The 19,596-nt window shown below is 47.0% G+C and overlaps 1 protein-coding gene across 2 annotated transcripts in view; it reads right to left on the bottom strand.

Annotated features, from left to right (window-relative positions):
• The window catches only part of PHAF1 (phagosome assembly factor 1), a 53,141-nt gene extending 42,281 nt beyond the window's left edge, over positions 1-10,860 (bottom strand). The window contains exons 1-3 of one of the 2 annotated variants that reach the window (XM_054048832.1): positions 10,791-10,860; positions 8,601-8,727; positions 381-463 (exon numbers count right to left, since the gene is read on the bottom strand). In XM_054048832.1, the coding sequence (XP_053904807.1) occupies positions 381-463; positions 8,601-8,664 (147 nt within the window). In that variant the 5' untranslated portion in view covers positions 8,665-8,727; positions 10,791-10,860. Of the gene's footprint in view, positions 1-380; positions 464-8,600; positions 8,728-9,661; positions 10,122-10,790 lie in introns of those variants that run through there. The other variant, XM_054048831.1, reaches the window with a different exon arrangement.
• Between the last annotated feature and the right edge of the window lie 8,736 nt (positions 10,861-19,596).

The following is a 19,596-nucleotide window of genomic DNA, read 5'->3' on the forward strand; positions in this document are numbered from 1 at the left end:
AACGCACTATTTTCCAGAACTCCCCATCCTACTAAAACGTATCAACATAAAAAAGTAGCATTCACCAAAGAAAGAATGATTGGTGCCTGAAAATTCCAAGCTATAGCAATATCATGCCATAACAACGAATCCTAGGAGCTGAAAAAATATTTTGATTACCCTCCTCAAAGAGTTTATTCAAAAAACACACACAATATTTAACTAGCCACTTTTAAAAGCCACACACTTCAGGATGAGTGATATTAGACAACAGCCACAACATGTGGCGGAACTATATACAGCGTGTAGCATTACACAACACTGACACACCGTCATATCGTATTGCTTAGTTATCACAAAGTTATTACTTGAACAACCTGGCAAGGTCATTCTCTACTCACCTGCTCACTGTAGAGAACCTGGACGTTTTTGATAATACGACAGTGTTTCTGAAGAATTGCTACAGCTTGAGCCAATGGCATTCCTGTAAATAAACACAAGTCATATTTCTCGAATTTGTCCACACAGATATGGGTTGAAGCGGAGGTAAAATTGGCTCATCGCCTAAAAGAAGCAAGTTGCAGCATAAGGATTTGCAAACAATAACAAAAGCCTACTTCACTTGTGACCTCAGCAGTGTTTCTGGAACAGAAAGGTCTGTGCTTATCCACCAAACAATAAAGTTCTTCCACTCAAAAAATACAGACTGATTGTCTCCAACAAGGGCAAAATAAAAAGCCAAAGTTTATGCAGAAAGAGTCCACATTTTTCTTACATGTATACAGCAATTTTCTATTTGAACCACCTTTATTGGTGGATTTAATTCTCCAATAATGTGTCTAAGGGCCTGATCCAAAGCCCATTACACACCATTATTTCTAAAATAAATTATTTTTGCAGTCAAGTACACTATGCAAGTTAAGGTAAGCATGTGGTTTAATGGTAAGAGCCTGCTGCAATTCAGTTTCTAACAGCTCAGTATAGACTTTAAACTAGATAATCTCGTTTTCTCGGTTGATGTTACATAGCCATTACTACATAGGCCTGGTCTACACTAAGAGTTTAGGTCGAATTTAGCAGCGTTAAATCGAATTAACCCTGCACCCATCCACACAACGAAGCCACTTACTTCAACATAAAGGGCTCTTAAAATTGATTTCTGTACTGTTCACCGACGAGGGGAGTAGCGCCGAAATCGACATTGCCATTTTGAATTAGGATCAGTGTGGCAGCAATTCGACGGTATTGGCCTCCGGGAGCTATCCCACAGTGCACCATTGTGACCACTCTGGACAGCAATCTGAACTCGGATGCACTGGCCAGGTAGACAGGAAAAGCCCTGCGAACTTTTGAATTTCATTTCCTGTTTGCCCAGCGTGGAGAGCACAGGTGACCACGCAGAGCTCATCAGCACAGGTAACCATGCAGTCCGAGAATCGAAAAAGAGCACCAGCATGGACCATATGGGAGGTACTGGATCTGATCGCAATATGGGGAGAGGATTCCGTGCTAGCAGAACTACGTTCCAAAAGACAAAATGCCAAAACATTTGAAAAAATCTCCAAGGGCATGATGGAGAGAGGCCACAATAGGGACTCACTACAGTGCCGCGTGAAAGTTAAGGAGCTCAGACAAGCATACCAGAAAACCAAAGAAGCAAACGGAAAGTCCGGGTCAGAGCCGCAGACATGCCGCTTCTACACTGAGCTGCATGCAATTCCGGGCGGGGGCAGAGGGGGGGTCGCCACCACTACCCCACCTCTGACCGTGGATTCTGAGGAGGGGGTAATCTCAGCCATGCTTGAGGATTCTGCGGATGGGGAAGATGAGGAGGAGGAGGAGGACGAGCTTGTGGAGAGCACACAGCACTCCGTTCTCCCCAACAGCCAGGATCTTTTTCTCAGCCTGACTGAAGTACCCTCCCAACCCTCCCAAGGCAGTATCCCAGACCATGAAGCCATGGAAGGGACCTCTGGTGAGTGTACCTTTGTAAATATAAAACATGGTTTTAAAGTAAGCTTTTTAAAATGATTAATTTGCCCTGAGGACTTGGGATGCATTCGTGGCCAGTACAGCTAATGGAAAAGTCTGTTAACGTGTCTGGGGATGGAGCAGAAATCCTCCAGGGACATCTCCATGAAGCTCTCCTGGAGGTACTCCAAAAGCCTTTCCACAAGGTTTCTGGGCAGTGCAGTCTTATTCCGTCCTCCATGGTAGGACACTTGACCACGCCATGCTAGTAGCAAGTAATCTGGTATCATTGCATGACAAAGCCTGGCAGCGTACGGTCCCGGTGTTTGCTGGCATTCAAGCAACATCCGTTCTTTATCTCGCTGTGTTATCCTCAGGAGAGTGATATCGTTCATGGTAACCTGGTTGAAATACGGGAATTTAATTAAGGGGACAGAGGTGGCCGTTCCTACTGGGCTGTTTGCCTGTGGCTGAAAAGAAATCCTTTCCTGCAGTTAGCCAAGCGCGGGGGGAAGAGGGGGAAGAATTGGCGAATTGGCGCTGAGCTTTTCGCGTTTGGCTAGCAGGGATCTTCCCTTTTATGAAGGCTGCAGAAGCCGAAAGACAACGGCTTACCATGGCCGCACGCAAGCCGAATTCTGTTGCCCGGACCTGCGTCTGTGATCTCTAACACATCTCAACCCAGAATTCCAATAGGCGGGGGAGACTGCAGAAACTATGGGATAGCTACCCACAGTGCAACGCTCCAGAAGTCGACGCTAGCCTTGGTACATGGACGCACGCCGCTGAATTAATGTGCTTAGTGTGGCCGCATGCACTCTACTTATACAATCGGCTGCCAAAAATCAAATTCTGTAAATTCAGAGTAATCCCGTAGTGTAGACATACCCATAGAGAAGAGGGTAGTGTCAGCTCCTCTTCAGCAATGTGGTCAAAACTTTTGTTGTATCTTTTAATGAAACGTGATCATGTGTAAACAAGTTGTACATATATTCCTGGGTCCAACATCACAATTCGGCAGCTAAAAAAGCTTATAAACCCATACAGAAATATAATTGATTGCTACATGTCAATTCAGCTTTTAGAGTTCTGATTTGTTATTTATTTTAGCTCCTTGCCTCTTTCTAAATTATTTTCTTATTTCTAATTTTTAAATTTGAAATAAAGCGAAGTATCCGTATTCAGGACAACATACCATGGGATGTGTTATTTTGGTCAGACTATATCTTATACTCTAAATGTAAATTTTTAATTGACAGATATAAATTACACCTTAAATGTAAGTAAGGCACTATTCTCGGTATAGAATCAGCTATGTAACATCAACCCCTAAAACAAGAGATGAAAGACCTTGTCTATATTAGAAAAACAACTATATCTACAGTAGAACCTCAGAGGTACGAACACCTCAGGAATGGAGGTTGTTCGTAATTCCAAAATGTTTTTAACTCTGAACAAAACATTATGGCTGTTCTTTCAAAAGTTTACAACTGAACATTGACTTAATACAGCTTTGAAACTCCACTATACAGAAGAAATATGGTGCTTTTAATCATCTTAATTTAAATGAAACAAGCACAGAAACAGTTTCCTTACATTGTCAAACATTTTTTTTTAAACTTTCCCTTTTTTCCCCCATAGTTTATATTTAAACACAGTACTTTAATGCATTTGCCCCCCCCTTTTTTGTCTCTGCTGCTCCTGGTTGCGTACTTGCAGTTCCAAATGAGGTGTGCGGTTGACCGGTCAGTTTGTAACTCCAGTGTTCCTAACTCTGAGGTTCTACTGTAATTTGTTGCCAGGTCAGTTCCACCATAGCAATAGTGGAAGCTGTAGCAGAGATGTGATGCAGACATTTTTACCACCGTGTTGTTAAAACCTTTGTCTCAGTCTTCTCCCCGCCGCTGCTGTCGCTGGTGGAGAATTCTGGGTGCAAGATTTTACAGAATAGGCAAATTTGAAGATGACTAATCAAACATAAGTACTGGATACAAATTTTGCTGCAAAGTTGTTCCCTGGAGTACACGTCAGTGAGAAGAACAAATTTCTTCATAAATGGCAGATTGTACTCCCAGGAGATATAAAAAGAAATACTCACTATCTGACATTTAAATTATTTTAAATAAGAACAGACAAGCTGACCCACAATGGCAGTGCTCTCAGCTGCTGTGTGGGATACTCAGATTGAACTTCAAACCTCATGCTCTCGCCTATGATCATCAGAGGCTGGGTGTGTTAAAGAGGCTGCATAATCAGTCCTTGAATGGAACAAATAAGCTTTTCCAACACTTAATGCACAAAAAATTAGTAAGTTATATGGGGGTGTAGGGTGGGAAGAAGTTCTAAATCCTCCTTAAGAGCAAACAGGAGCAAAGGAGGTGAGAAAGTTTTGTACATTTCAATGTTAATACTGTATCAACATCAACTAGAGCATGGCAAAGCTACAAGCAGCAGTAGTGATATGTATACCAGGAATAGTTTGTAGGAGGACCTAAACAAAGGTGGGGAATGACCTTCCCCTCTCTTGCAGTAGACAAGAAAGCCAAGGGAGGGGCAGATTAACCAAGTACCTCCACCCCTGAAACACCTACACCTACAAGCCAGTAGACTCTGTGGTGAAAGAAGAGGACAGTAAACAGAGAATGCTGTTTCTCCAGCGTGCTATCTGGCAGGGTTTGGGAGGTAGAGGTGGCTTCCAATTTATTAGCTAGTAACCAGTCACATTCCAATATGGAAGATGGAGACCACAAGCCGAGTCCAGTGTCAGCACCCTGGTATCCCAGCAGCCTTTACTATTCCAGCAGCCAGGACAGCAAGGCTGACTTCTCACAACGCATTGCCCATGGATAGTGGGCCCCCTCTGGCTATTAAGTGTCTGGGAAATTTTCTAAGCCCCACCTCTGTGTGTGTGGGGGGAGGTGAGGTGTGGGGAGGGAAAGCAAAGATGAAAACAGGAGAAAACAGACACTGAGGTCAGTGCAGGAAAAGATGAACCATGACTGATAGAAAATACATGAGTGAAACTAAGAAGGGAAAGAAGTATAACAAAAGCAAGAGAAATGTAAGTGAATTATTTTAAGTATATCAAATAGAAAGTTTATGTTGTCTATGGAACTATTATATGCAGTACACCCAGGAAGAGAATCCAAGGTCTTGTCTACATAATTTTCCTGGTGTACACATCTCACACTAACCATCTCCACTAGTGGTTTAACACACAAAGCCCAAGTCATCAGCATTTCAAGAACCCCGTAACTAATTTTGCCCAGAACAGGTATAGACAACATGATGCTCAAAATATCAGGAGCAGCCAGCAATCCATTTACAGTATGGGTCCCAACATTGCTACAACTGGTGGAACTGAAACAATTTTTAGCAACAGTGGGAAATTTGACAAGATATTCCTAAAGTAGACAGAGCTTAAGTGTCTTGACTGCCAGTTAGTCCCCTACTCTAATCTACCTGGCCACACTAATTATATATTACACACTCATATGGCAGAGCTCTGTTTGTATTAGGAACTATAACGATGAATTTCCTGTTGTGTGTGCATGTATATGTAATCTCAACTTTAAGGTGGCATTAGCAGGTTTGTTTGCATTTTTGGTGAGGGAGGTTGAAGGGCATTTTATTTCCATGAGCTTGTTTGTTTTTCTTTCCTTTATAAAAACAATGAGTGCCCACACACCGAAATAAACCTGTGCAGTGTGATAACTATTTTGAAGTAGCTTTTACTGAACTTCAGATAATACAAACACAAAAAAGATCAGTTAAGTTAGGCAGGGCTGAACCAACAGTGAGCTAGCTATACCAACATGTTATTAGTATAGCGAGAGCACTGATATCTGAGCTCCAACAAGGGGTGTCTTAGGCAGAATACATAGCATACAACTAATCTGAAGACGACAACCATGTATTTACTTTGTGATAAGATTCAAATCATTGCACACTGAAATAAATGCACGACAAGTTTATTTCTGTATTTTCAGGTACACAATACATCAGTGGTCACCAACCAGTCGATCGCGATCAACCCTAGAGGATCTCCCAGTCGATCTCCAGTGATGCACCAGGGCAGCCGCTAAGGCAGTCTCCCTGCCTGTCCTGGCCCCATGCCACTCCCGGAAGCGGCCAGCGCAGACCTGGGGACGGGGTGGCAGGGGTCTCCCTCCACGCGCTCTCCTGCCTGCAAGCACCGCCCCCGCAGCTCCCATTGGATAGGAATGGGGAGCTGCAGCCAATGGGAGCTGTGGGGGTGGTGCTTGCAGAGAGGGGCAGCATGCAGAGCCACGTGCCCCCGAAACACCCCAGGGGGCCGCAGGGGCGCGTTAACACCTTCGGGGAGCAGCATGGGGCCAGTGTAGGCAGGGAGCCTGCCTTAGTCTCACTGTGCCGCCGACCGGGAGCCGCCCAAGGTAAGTGCCACCCGGCGGGAGGCTACATGCCAACCCTGAGCCCATTCCCAGAGCTAGCACCCCATACCTCCTCCCGCACCCCGAACCCACTCCTGAACCCCAAGCACCTGCCCCAGCCCAGAGCCCCCTCCCAGAGCCAGCACCCCACACCCTCTCCTGCACCCCAACATTCTGCCCCAGCCAGGAGCCCTCTCCTGCATCCAAACTCCCTCCCAGAGCTTGTACCCCTCACCCCCTCCTGCACCCCAACTGCCTTCCCCAGGCTCAGCCCAGAGCCCCTTCCCACACTGCAAACCCCTCGGCCCCAGCCCAGAGCCCGCACCTCCTCCCAAACTCCAACCCCCGTCTCAACCTGGTGAAAGTGAGTGAGGGTGGGGGAGAGCGAGCAATGGAGAGGGAGGGGATGGAGTGAGCGGGACAGGGCCTTGGGGAAGGGGCAGGGAGATCCTGGGTGGCCCTTAAATTCAAAAAGTGATCTTGGGCGTAAAAAGGTTGGAAACCACTGCAACTGTGTGTGTAAATGTATAAATACTCCTCCATTTATTTCAGTGATTATTTGGATATACAAATATTGGGTTAATCAAATTAGTTGTACAATAAAAATAGTAAACAGTCGAAATACTGCACAAGCTGCTAGTTTTCAGATGTAGGAACTCGAGCCTTGCAAACTGAAAGCTAAGTATAGGCCAAATCTTTGAGCTTTTCAAGGCTCACATCCTGCAAAGAATTACACACATTTTATGCAATGCAGGTCTAGTCACAACTCATACAATTAAACATATGCATAAGTCTTTGTAGGATCAGAGCCAAAATGAATTAGCTTTTGACTTAGGAGAGTAAAAATATATACATATACATTACATATATATATACATATTCTACATCTTTTCTTCCCCTCACCCCATATACTAGTGACTTCAAATGGTCAAGGAGAATTTTATGAAACGTTATAAAAAAGAACTTCACTCTTTGGACTGAGAACGAGCATGGAAAATGTCAGCTTTCAAGAACAATTCAGAAAGACAATGTATTGAGAGGCAAGTGTGGCTTTGAACAGGCTTAACTGCATTGCTGCTACCATAATCATAATATACCCATTTAGCAGCTGCTTACCAAAAAGACAATTGCCTAATATAGACACGAAACCAAAACCTTTTCCGCTTATCAGTTCATGTCTGAAACAACAGCTTCTGTATTGTTTAAAAGTGCCGAAAATACTGGCCCCCATCTGCAGCTCTCTCTATACCAGTACTCCCACCACTGTTATCCCAGTGGTTCAGAACCAGCAATAGCAACGTTGGGGAATTACAGGCAAAGCAGTATGGTGCAGAAACTCCTAACACACACACACGATTGTAGAATAACCTCATAACTGCTTACAATTAGTAATGTAGTAATGTTTAAATGCTGATCGCTTATTACTAAAATATAGTTTGAAAAGTCAATCATTTGTAGGAGGACCCACAACATATAAAAATCTACTGCTACACTTAAGTGCCTCAAATTAGTTCTGAACACCATCAACTAAATTTGGATTGGTTGTAAGAGTTCTCTCGGATACACTGCTGGGGGGAAGAGAAGAGGAATCTACCAAAGAAATGGACTGTATAGAACCACTGGAAGCAGAAAGGCTTATTATGTGACCTTGGGCAAACATTTAAACTCTGTTTCCTCATTGGTAAAATGGAAATGCCACAATTCAGTTATCCCAATGAGGATGTTGTGACGTTTAAATAGTATTTGTAAAGTGCTTAGCAATCCTGGTACAAAAATCACTCTATAAATGTAAAGTATTAGTAAGTTTTTGAGCAGGCTGATGTCACTTGATTGATATTACCCAGACTATGATCAGTACATCTAGGTCATCTCCTCCAGGTGTTACTCAAAATGACTGGTCCAAAATAGCAACAAGAGGCTTTGGAGGAAGTATGAATATAAGGAAATGCAGATGATAAATAAAACATGAGTCAGTCTAAGAGCATCCTTAAAAACAAACATGAAGTATTCTTACATATATACATTAATATTCTCAGTATTATATAAGAGTTAGCATTACTTTGCCTTGTTAAAATAACTGCCAAAAACAAAAGAGACAAAACAAAGTCTTGAGGAATTCATCTTCAGTAATTCAGAATAACGCTAGAAGCATTAGGGAAACCTCTGGCCGTCGTTACTTCTTATTAGCACAGCATGGAAAAATGTGATAACAAGGCAAATGCCAAGCACAGGACTTACCCAAGGTGAATTCCCATTGTTCATTCCCAAGAGATCGCTCGGGAACCACTTCTAGATCTAGCATTGGCTCTGCCAGAGTATCGGCCCAGTAGTCACACAGCAGATCACAATGTTACAGCAGCTGGACCTGTGTTGGAGCATGACAAAAACACCTAATTTACAATCCTCATCTGACTCTCAGGGAACAACCCAAACCAACATGCAATTATCCCCCTCCATCCTCCAAGATCTGATGGAGAAATCACTGCTCATGTCTGGCTTTCTCTCTTCTTTGGGATCTTATTCCATTCCCTCCCTCGTCTCTGTCATCAGACCCCATGCAAGTCTAGCTAAGGCCTGGTCTACACCTCAGACTTAGGTTGACTTAGCTACATCACTCAGGGCTGTGAAAAATCATGCCCCCAGTGACACAGTTAGGTCAACCTAACCTCCCATGTAGATGCAGCTATGATGATGGAATTATTCTGTCTACCTAGTTTTGCCTCCCAGGGCAAGTCTACACTACAAAATTAAATTGACTTAAGTTACATCAACGTACAGCCACTGCAGTAATTGAATCGGTTTTATACATGCACACTATGCTCGTCAGCGGCACATGTCTTCACCAAGAGCACTTACACCAATTTAACTGCCAGCATTGGGCATCGTGGGATGGTTTCTGAAAGGCAGCAATACTCGATGTAAGCAACACAGTGTCTACACAGACGCTGTATCAACCTAACTACATCGACTTAATCATTACGCCTCCCGAGGAGGTCAAGTTATTAAGTCAGTGTAGTGGGCGAGTTATATCGGTCGGAGCTACATTTTAGTGTAGATGCGCAGAGTTAGTTTGGCCCAAACTGCCTTACAGCAACATAACTGTGTAGTGCCGAACATGCCTCAGATCGGTGGATTACCTATATCCACAGAAACCGCCCCCTCCAGTGACAGGAAGCATCTACACTGCAGCTATTCAGAGGCACAGTGGCGCTGTAGTGTAGACATACCCTTAGATTGACAGTTTTTTGGGGTAGGACTGTTTGGACAGTATATTTATTTCACTAGAGCGCCTTACATACCTACGACACTATATAGCTATTAAATAACAGATACTACAACGATGTTCATAAGAAATTCACAGATAAAAGCTGCTGGAAAACAGATGGGAAAAACTGGGCTGTCTCATTCCTTCTGGTTTTGCTGCAAGGATGAGAAGAAATCCAAGTTGGGTCGCTGAATCGTAGGCAAACCACAGGGCTCCCACACAGTGCAAGATCCCAGTTTTAAGGCTACCCTGCTGATCCTTCTGTGTGCCCCATCCCCAGAGTCCTTTCTGGCACCCTCCACTTCCCTGATGGGCCCTTGCCATTGGAGAACAGCCTTCCCCCAATTCTTCATGGGCCCCCCCGAAAACAGGGCCACGACCCTCCACCTTTCTACACTGTAAGTGCTTTGGGGCTAGGACTGTCTTTTACTACAAGTCTGTAGAGTGCCCAGTTGACTTATGGCCTTTAGCGCTACCGTCACAGAAACGTCGGCCAGACAGTCCCCCCAACTCCACGCCAGCTCCCCCCAACCCCACAGATCCCCTCACTCCACGCCAGCCCCCCTCAACCCCCACAGATCCCCCAACCCCCACAGATCCCCCCACTCCACGCCAGCCCCCCCGAATCCCCACAGATCCCCCCAACCCCACAGATCCCCCCACTCCACGCCAGCCCCCCCGAATCCCCACAGATCCCCCCACTCCACGCCAGCCCCCCCCAACCCCCCCCAACCCCCACAGATCCCCCAACCCCCACAGATCCCCCCACTCCACGCCAGCCCCCCCGAATCCCCACAGATCCCCCCACTCCACGCCAGCCCCCCGAAGCCCCACAGATCCCCCCAACCCCCACTCGCCTCACCACCCGCTAGAATAGCGCCCGGGAGACCCTCACACCGGGGCCAAGAGCCCCCCCCCCCGGGAACAGCGGCTCCAGGGCCCCTCACTCCCCAGGCCCTGCGCCCCCCACCCCAGAACGGGCCCAAGGTCCCCCCGCCCGCAGCGCCAGCTCGCCCGCAGCGAGGAGCAGCTCCCGGCCGCCGCGCTCATCCCGCTCCGGGAAAAGGGGGACCGGCCCCCCCCCGATGTGTGCGCGGGGGTGGAGGGCGCCCCCGCCGGGGCATTAACACCTCCTCCCCCCGCTCCGAAGGGCCGCGACTCACCTCACTTGCGGCTGCTGAAAAAGTCCTTTGCAACGGCCCGTCAGGCGAGACCGCCCCGGGTGGGCGGGGCCGGGGCTGGGGACTGACGCGGGCGGGGCCGCGTGCGTGTGCGCGCGCGTGCGAGAGGCGCGAGGCCGGGGCTTAGAGCCCGTCTCTGGGGCTGGGGAGCGCGTTCGCGTCCCGACTGTGCCACAGACGCGCTGTGCAGCCTTGGCCAACTCACCTAGCCTAGGCACCTACCCTGGGGGCCGGGCCCCAAAACCAGGGGAACCACTAGGGGAAAGGGAAGGCAAGGCTGGGATAAGGGGAGGGAGGTGGGGAAAAAGAGGCAGGGAGAAGGGGAAACAAGGTGTTGTGGGGATAACAGAGAAAGGGGGCCAGACCCCTCCAAGAGGGGTGGGAGGGGGAACCATGTCCCCTCTGAGGGGATGGTTGGACCAAGGAGATCTATGGTGGGGGATTGGGGACAGCACCTCATTTTAGCATTGTCAGCTCCCCAGCATTAAAAAATCAGGAATCTGTCCCCCAAAATCCTGAGATTGGTTTAAAAATCAGGCAATTTATCTATTTGTTTGCTTTCTGGTTTCTGGGGCTTTGGGGTGCACTTGGGTCACATCACATTTTCAGGCTTTCCTCGGCAGACAGAAGGGCTAGAAACAGACATCAGTTTAAAATGCAGGGAGTCTCCTGCGCTTTCTGTTGTGCAGCCAGGGCCGGCTCCAGGCACCAGCTTCTCAAGCAGGTGCTTGGGGCGGCCGTTCCGGACAGGGGCGGCAGTTCCAGGTATTCGGCGGCAATTCGGCGGAGGGTCCGTGACTCTGCCTGGGAGTGAAGGACCTCCCGCCGAATTGCCGCCGCAGATCGCGACTTTTTTTTTTTTTTTTTTTTTGGTTTTGGCTGCTTGGGGTGGCCAAAACCCTGGAGCCGGCCCTGTGTGCAGCAGCCGGGACTTTAAGAAACACACCAAAAAAATAGCAGGAGACTTGCGATTTTGGCACCCCTGTTGTTCTTCCAAACAGAGCAGCGTGGTGAGGCTGCCCTTTATTTTAACAGAAGAGGGGGATGGAGGCAGTGAGCCCCAGCAAGCAATGATCCAGCTTCAGGGAAGCAGAAGATTTAATAATTAGAGTTGCCAGGCCTGTTCTAATGTTACTGCTCCTCAGGGTATCGCTACAGTGCGTCTAGGAGTGAGCCTCCCAGCCTAAGGTTGCAGACTTGGGTTAGTGTGCTAAAGTAGGGTTACCATCAGGGCCGGCTCCAGGCACCAGCTGTTTTAAGGTGCCACCAGACTCCTTGTTGTTTTTATCCCATCCTGGTAGATGATGACCTGGTCTTGATTATACTCATTACCTTCCTTTTGGATTGTAGCAACGCATACCTGGACATGAAGCCATCAGTGCTTAGGAAACTCCAACTAGTACAGAACACTGCAGCACATTTCCTCCACAACATGGGCTACCACAAGCACATCAGACCCATCTTCTGCTCTCTACACTGGCTTCCCATAAAATGTCAAATCAAAGACAAGGTCTTGGTCCTTATCTTCAAGCTTCTCAATGGCCTGGGCCCAGGATACCTAAAAGGCCATCTAAAGCTCCAGGATAAGGACCATGGTCAACAACTCCACTCCTCAGGCACAACAGAACTTTCTACCAAGGGTAAAGCTCATCTGTGTGCATGAGACAGAGCTTTCTTGGGAGCATCCAGACTGGGGAACGAATTCCCGCACAAACAAAGGACCAAAACAAACCTCACCACCTTCCATCCCGAGTGCATGGTGCACCTCTTTGACCTGCCTTCTCTAATAGAAACACAGCGCAACACGTACACAGAAAAATAAAATAACTCTTCCAAACCAAGACACACCGCTGCACACAATTCTCCCCCAGGGGAGAGGATGAGAGAAAGAATGAACCATATGTGAGAGATGTTATTAACCCACTTAATGCACTATTGGAAGGTGTTTGGATACAACAGTGACGAGCACAGTATAAGAGCCTTTGCAGAATAACATAGGGTCTTTCTCTAATTAGTGTTAGTGCTAGAGATGGGTTTAACAAAAAACGATTCACACACCCTCAATCTTTAGGGAAGTTCAGATCCAGATTTGTGCTTTGCAGGATGGATCCATCTCTTATTAACTCCATATTTAGGAAGTCTAACCATTGCTAGGAACATGAAGTCGTAAAGACTGGGTTAGTCTTCATAGCATGAGGCTGGTGTCTGCCATGGGAAATTAATCCATTCTCAATTGTAGTAAACTGAACTGCCGAGTTTGTATTCATGTCACTGAGACTGTTTATGTTCACTACCAGTCCATAAACTGTTATTGGTCAGACTTGACAGTGGATTATGTCTTGGTGAAAAGAATAGTCCATAGATCAAGACCCGTTATCTAAAGATAAATAAAAGAGATTAAATGAGACATTTTTCCTAAATTCACACCCCAGTGTATTTTGGGGAGATAAATAAAGCAATAGCGGGGGGGTTGGAGAAGGGTGGGCCAGAAGACTCCATGGCACCGTCTCACTAAAATAACTACATCTGTCAGCTAAATGGGCAGTGCTATTATATTTATATATGTAGTTTCCAGAGAGAGTTATTCAGATGTTAAGGCCTTGGATATTTTCCAAATGATTTACTCTCTGGCCAGATGAACTGAAATGTAGTTAGCAAGGGAACCAAAAACACCCTAGTCCACTGCCATAGCTAGCATTTTAATTCTTCACTGTGTCACATGGTCTCAAATGCTGAGGCAAAAAGAATGGCTTAGGGGAAGTGACTTGACAGGAGTTGTGTTTTAATTTCCTTTGTAAAAACTTGTGATCCACATTTCTCCCGCATTGCCTTTCTGAGGGCCTCACACCATTCCCCTCAACAGGCATTCTGAGAACGGATTAGAGAATTCTGTAACAATTTTCAATGTGTTTAAATTGCTTCTAATGTCTCAGACTTATCATGCTGTAAAATTACCTGATGGATGGATGACGATATGTTTCCAGATTTGTCCCGGAGTAATACGAACCTCCAGTGCCTGGAAACACCCCGGCCCCCCTAACAGCCCCCCCAGAACCCCTTCCCCGCTCTCCCCCTCCTCCACAGCCTCAGCACGCCGCTCAGGCGGGGCAGAGCCAGACACCTGCTCTAAGCTGAGCGGCACGGTAAGGGGGCCGGGAAGTTGGAGAAGGGGGGCAGTCAGGGGACAGGGAGCGGGGCGGGGGGTTGGATGGGTCAGGAGTTCTGGGGGGGCTGTCAGGGGAGCAGGGGTATGGAGAGAGGTCAAGGCAGGCAGGGAGCAGAGGGGGTTGGATGGGTTGAGAGTTCTGAGGGTCCTGTCAGGGGGCGGGGAGCAGTTGGATAGGGCATGGGAGTCCCGGGGGTCTGATGGGGGTGGGACTGTGAATATAGGGTGGGGGTGTGGATAAGGGTCGGGGCAGTCAGGGGACAGGTAGGGTCCTAGGGGGCAGTTAGGGTGGGGGGTTCTCAGGAGGGGGCAGTCAGGGGACAAGAAGCAGGGAGGCTTAGATAGAGGGTGGAGTCCTAGGGGGCAGTTAGTGGCAGGGATCCCAGGAGGGGGCAGTCAGGGGACAAGGAGCAGGGGGAGGATGGGGGCTCTGAGGGGGGCAGTCAGGGGGTGGGAAGTGGGAGGGAGTGGATGGGGGCTCCCCCCCCAGTGTCCTCTTTTTTGATTGTGGAAATATGGTAACCCTAGCTAAAGATAGTGGTGTAGATGTTGTAACTTGGGCTCTGAAGCTTGGGGGAGTTCGGAGCCCGAGCTCCAGTCCAAGTTGTGTTAGTGATCTTGTGTTAGCTAATATGAGGTAAGAACACACCTTTTTTCCTAAGGTGGATGAACGCTAGAGTGGTTTAAGGTTATGCATTTAGTTAAACCTGTGCAATTCTGACTGTGTGTAGGAAAAAGGTGTTTTTTTATGATGAGAACCAACCTGTGGTAGCTAAAATTGTAAAATCCTAGCATAGGCAGGGAAAGGTGAGTTGTATTTTGATGTAGCTGGTTGAGAAGAATCCTAGGGTCCCAACTTCCTCCGAAATTGGAGGAGGGAGGATGGATGTCTTCTGAGGAGCCTCATTATCAGTTCACTTTAACATGCACAAATAGCCTTTAGGGTGACCAGAGGGCAAATGTGAAAAATCGGGATGGGAGTGGGGGATAATAGGAGCCTATATAAGAAAAAGACCCAAAAATCGGGGCTGTCTCTATAAAATTGGGACATCTGGTCACTCTAGACCAAGGCAATGGAGAAGGGTTGCAGGCTGTGTGCTGATAGAAGTCCTATGGAAAGGAGAGTATCATGATATTATTCTCTGTATTTCAGGGGTCACACCTCACCAGCAGATTGATCTCCAACCTTCACAAGCTCTTTCTGAAACAGCAAAATCTAGAAGGACCAAATAAACAAGGTTTCATTCTATCCTCTCAGTCGTTGCAAGGTGAAAACAAAACAGTTCTATGGCCTCGTCTACTTCTGTATCTGCACTATAGAATGTGTTTATAAAAATCAAATGGACTTCAGGGACTAATCCTGCACTAACAGGGAGATGGACTAATTAACCTAATACTGTAGGTCTTTTCCATCTCTTAATTTGCATGATTTTGTGACATCATAAACCGTTCCACAAAGTAACATGCAGCTCACCATTCCAAGAACTTAATTTTTATACAGCTTCTCAGGAGAAAATATCCTGGAAGGATGTTGTGCTTGCTGACCTCACGTTGACCAGAATTTCAGATGCCCTGAGGCAGGACCTTTAAAATGCTCTTTGTCATGCGTATAGGGTAGTAAAGACATGTTTTTGGAGAAAGGTTTTTATTTTAATCCTTCCGGCAGTACTTAAAGTGGGAGGAGCTGAGCTCTAGATTTTTTCCTAGCAGGTGCTAAGTAGCAGCAATTTAAAAAAAACCTAACTAGCTCCTTTGAAATAAAGTGTAGATATTGTATGAATTCAATCTCTGGGCTGTTCCAAGAATTTACCTTTCAGAGTTTTAGTCTAAAATCAAAACTTTGCTAAAAAGTGTTAAAAACAGCTGACATTTCAACTGTGATCAGCTGACTACCAGTGGTCCATGGAGCTTTTGTGGGATGTCCACCTAGCTGGCAGGTCATGTGATACTGACTTTTCCTTGTTTCTAGCAATACTACACATATCAGGTTCATCACTGCAAGAGAAAAGTTGGAAATGGGTAGATCTAGGGGTTATTAATACAGAAGGAGGAGGGGAAACAGGAGACTCCCGGGGACAGAGTAATCCGCAGGGTAGGAGTTGCTAGTGGGAGAAGAATGTCTAAGGGGAGAAGAAACCCAGGCCACGTGTCCACGGTTAGGAAGAAAGAAGGGAACCAGGCAGCATGCATAAGGGGAGAGGAGGACAAGGTGGCAAGGGGCGAGAGGAACAAAACAGATTTAAATGGGCTAAATAGGCAATTCAGGTTCAGTAAGATTTTACATTATATTGCTTTGAGTACTATCCTCTTGTGAGAGGGAAATGGGTAAGGGAAGATGTCCTGGCACGTATTCTAACTATGCGCATTTCTTTGAAAATCTACCCCTCGTAGATAGTGGTATTACTCAGTGCCGTAACAGGGCTTACTGCATAGGGATGGGTGCTGTCCTTCAGATGAGACATGAAACCACACTCCCTTCTGGGGCTAAGAAGAAGTTAAAGAGCTCGTCACGTATTTTGAAATAGATTAAAGTGATAACCCCATTGTCTTAGCCAAGAGTTTCTTGATAAAACGTGTATTAATGCCCAAGGCTGGAAATTATTAATATTGAGCCCATAATAGCTGTGGCATTTGCTTCCACAGTCCTACATTACCACCAAAACCTCATCACTTTGTAAAGCACTTTGAGAAGCTTTTGCATTAAAGGGTTTGTAGAACACAAATGCTCCATTCTTTTATTCCTTTAAGGAACAGTAGGCATGATGAAATTCCTCTTCCTCCTAATTTTGTATCAAAGCTACTCCTAAAACAGATTCTGCTGATGAAACCATAGTCTAGACAACAAATCATTACCTTAAATATAATAGTTTATGACACACTTTCACCAACGGCCACACAAGGATCAAAACATTTGAAAGGGACTTACTGAACCAACCAAATAAGGAACAGATATGGCCTATAAAATAATAATGCTGCAATTCAGAAGCAAAGATCTATTGAAAAAGATTAGATGGTGACCAATTGTGGAATGGAAAATTCAAATAACTTTGCCTAAATGTTATACAAAAAGACATCCAGCAGCGAGTGTAGACTTGGCTATAGCAAACAAACATCGTTTATATTCAAGAACTGGCATGAATTAAAAGGCCTCTCAGTCTTTTCTTCATGCTGACAGCTGCACTGCACCTGCCTCTTTGGTTCCAGCTAACCCACCTGGCTCTTTGGATACACACAAACAATTCCCAGAACATCATATCTTTAAATAAGAATCTCTGCAAGACAAATGGTGCATGAGTGTATATCCATACACACCTACACCTCTTGCTCTTTCTAATTCTTGACATAGGCAAGATTTACATCTCGCTGGATGGATTGTGCCAAAATAAACCACAGTTAAACTTTATTTAATAAAAAAAGATGCACCCATTAATGTACAAGAGAAAGCGTGTGAGAGAGAAATTAAAAGTATTCTATAAGGTTACTGGAGCTACACTAGGAAAGAATCTTGCCAATGATTTCAGTGGAAGTAAGAATAGGCCCATAGTTGACAAATATATAGATAAAGTTCAGACGGATAATTTTTATCCTGGTGGAGTCTGCATCTCCTGCCACTGCTCGTGGCAGGTCAGGTGAGACTGAGGCAACTTCCTCTGTCACTGCAAAGCTCTCTTGCTATGGAGGTCCAAAGGAATACAGGCTGATACTCTTTACTGGCAATGCAGATAAAGTGGGCATAGCCCTTTGCCTCTCTCAGTATAGAGCAGGGGTAGGCAACCTATGGCATGAGTGCCGATTTTCAGTGGTCTTTTATTGCAGCGTAGACAAACCCAGAAAGTTCACCTGGGACTGACAGACAAAGGGACAAAGACAGAGAGGAAACCAAGATGTTTCCTTCAGCAGCAGGCTCAAGGGAGCTCTGGCTTGTCCAGTATCCACTATGTCTTCACCTTTGTTTCTCTATGCTAATGTAAGGACTTCCTGGTGCTGTGTTCCATAACTATAAACCCTAGGCTGCCTGGTACCACTGCAAATACTTGCTGAGATTCACTGATCTCCGAAGAGAGCAAAAGGTCTCTGACCAGGAGTCTCTCTCAGTTGGACTCACTGGGCAGAGCTCACGCTGTGAAACAGGAGTGCTGAAGCCTAGATCTCAGTCTCAGAGGCACTGGGGCCACATGACCTTCCATTAAGGAAGAGTGGAACCCCTTGGGGGTGAGGCACAGATCCTGTATCTGCCCTTTCAATATGTATATTGAGGTAGTGCCCAGCCACTAGACTATGTCCATTTTACCCATTGTCTTTGGTAGTCCCTGAATGCTCCCCCCGCATTACCACTCCCACATCTAGCCAGAATAAAAAAAAGGAAAATTAACACAAATTATTACCAGGGCCGGCTCTAGGTTTTTTGCCGCCCCAAGCAACAAAATTTTTGGCTGCCCTCCCACCCCAGCCCTGGGCTCTCCCCACCCCTCCCCCGCACCTCCTGCCACCTCAGCACTGGGCTCTCCCCCCCACCCCACCCGTACCCCCTGCCACCCCAACTCTGGGCTTCCCCCCACCAGCGCTGACTCCGCCCGCTCCCCCCTGGCCTCCAGTCGGTCCAGCACTGGCAGGGTTGGGGTAAGCAGCGGGGCTCCCGGGCCGTGCCTCAGCCCAGGGTCCCTCCAGCTGGGGCTCCCGCCTCCAGCCGAGACTGGGGAGCACAGAGCTGGGGACCGCCCCGGCAGGGGGCTGAGGAGCCGGGGCAGGGCAGCCCCAGAGGGAGTAGAGCCACAGAGAGCAGGACGCGGGCACCACACAGTAGTGCCCCACCCTCTATGGTCCCGCTCCTGCGGCTGCTCCTGGCCGCCCTGCCGCAGTCCCTGAGCGGCTCTGGCTGCTTCGCCCAGCCCCGGCTGCGGCGCTGGGGGGGCGGCCGCCCTATGGCACCTGCAGGCAGCTCCGTGTGCCCCGAGGGGCGGCCCCCAGCCGAGTGTCCCGCGCTCAGAGCCCGCCCGGCCATAAGGTGCGGGTGCTGCTCCTAGACGCGAACCACAGCAGCCCCAGGGCGCCCCCGGTGCAGGACGCGCTGCTGCTGCCAGGGCCGGCTCTAGGTTTTTGCCGCCCAAGCGCCTAAAAAAAAAAAAAAAAAAGAGTCTGGCTGGAATGCCGCCCCTGAAAATGTGCTGCCCCAAGCACCTGCTTGGTTTGCTGGTGCCTGGAGCTGGCCCTGATTATTACAACCCAAGATTCAGAACTAAAACAAACCAAATGCAGTGTCGCAAATACAGCACCGGTATGACAGGATATCCTCAGCACATCACACTTGATCCCATTTGGAGACATTACAATTCTCAAGTGTAGAAATAACGAAGGCATCAGAGAGTCACATCTGAGACAAGGAGGTGTCATTTCTTTGCTAGCAGAAGATAAAAAACAGGTCACTGACATGATCTGGGAATTTAGGAGCAGTGATGAGTCTAATAAGACTGAGGTTACAGGCCTCTTTTGACAGTGATGGGACAAAATTTTAGAGTATATATATATATATATATATATATATATATATATATACACACACACACACATTTAGATAGCATCTCACCATTAGACTACATACAACACCGGTAGGATAATTAGATC

Source organism: Malaclemys terrapin, chromosome 14 (genome assembly GCF_027887155.1).
Source record: "Malaclemys terrapin pileata isolate rMalTer1 chromosome 14, rMalTer1.hap1, whole genome shotgun sequence".
Classification (NCBI taxonomy): domain Eukaryota; kingdom Metazoa; phylum Chordata; order Testudines; family Emydidae; genus Malaclemys; species Malaclemys terrapin.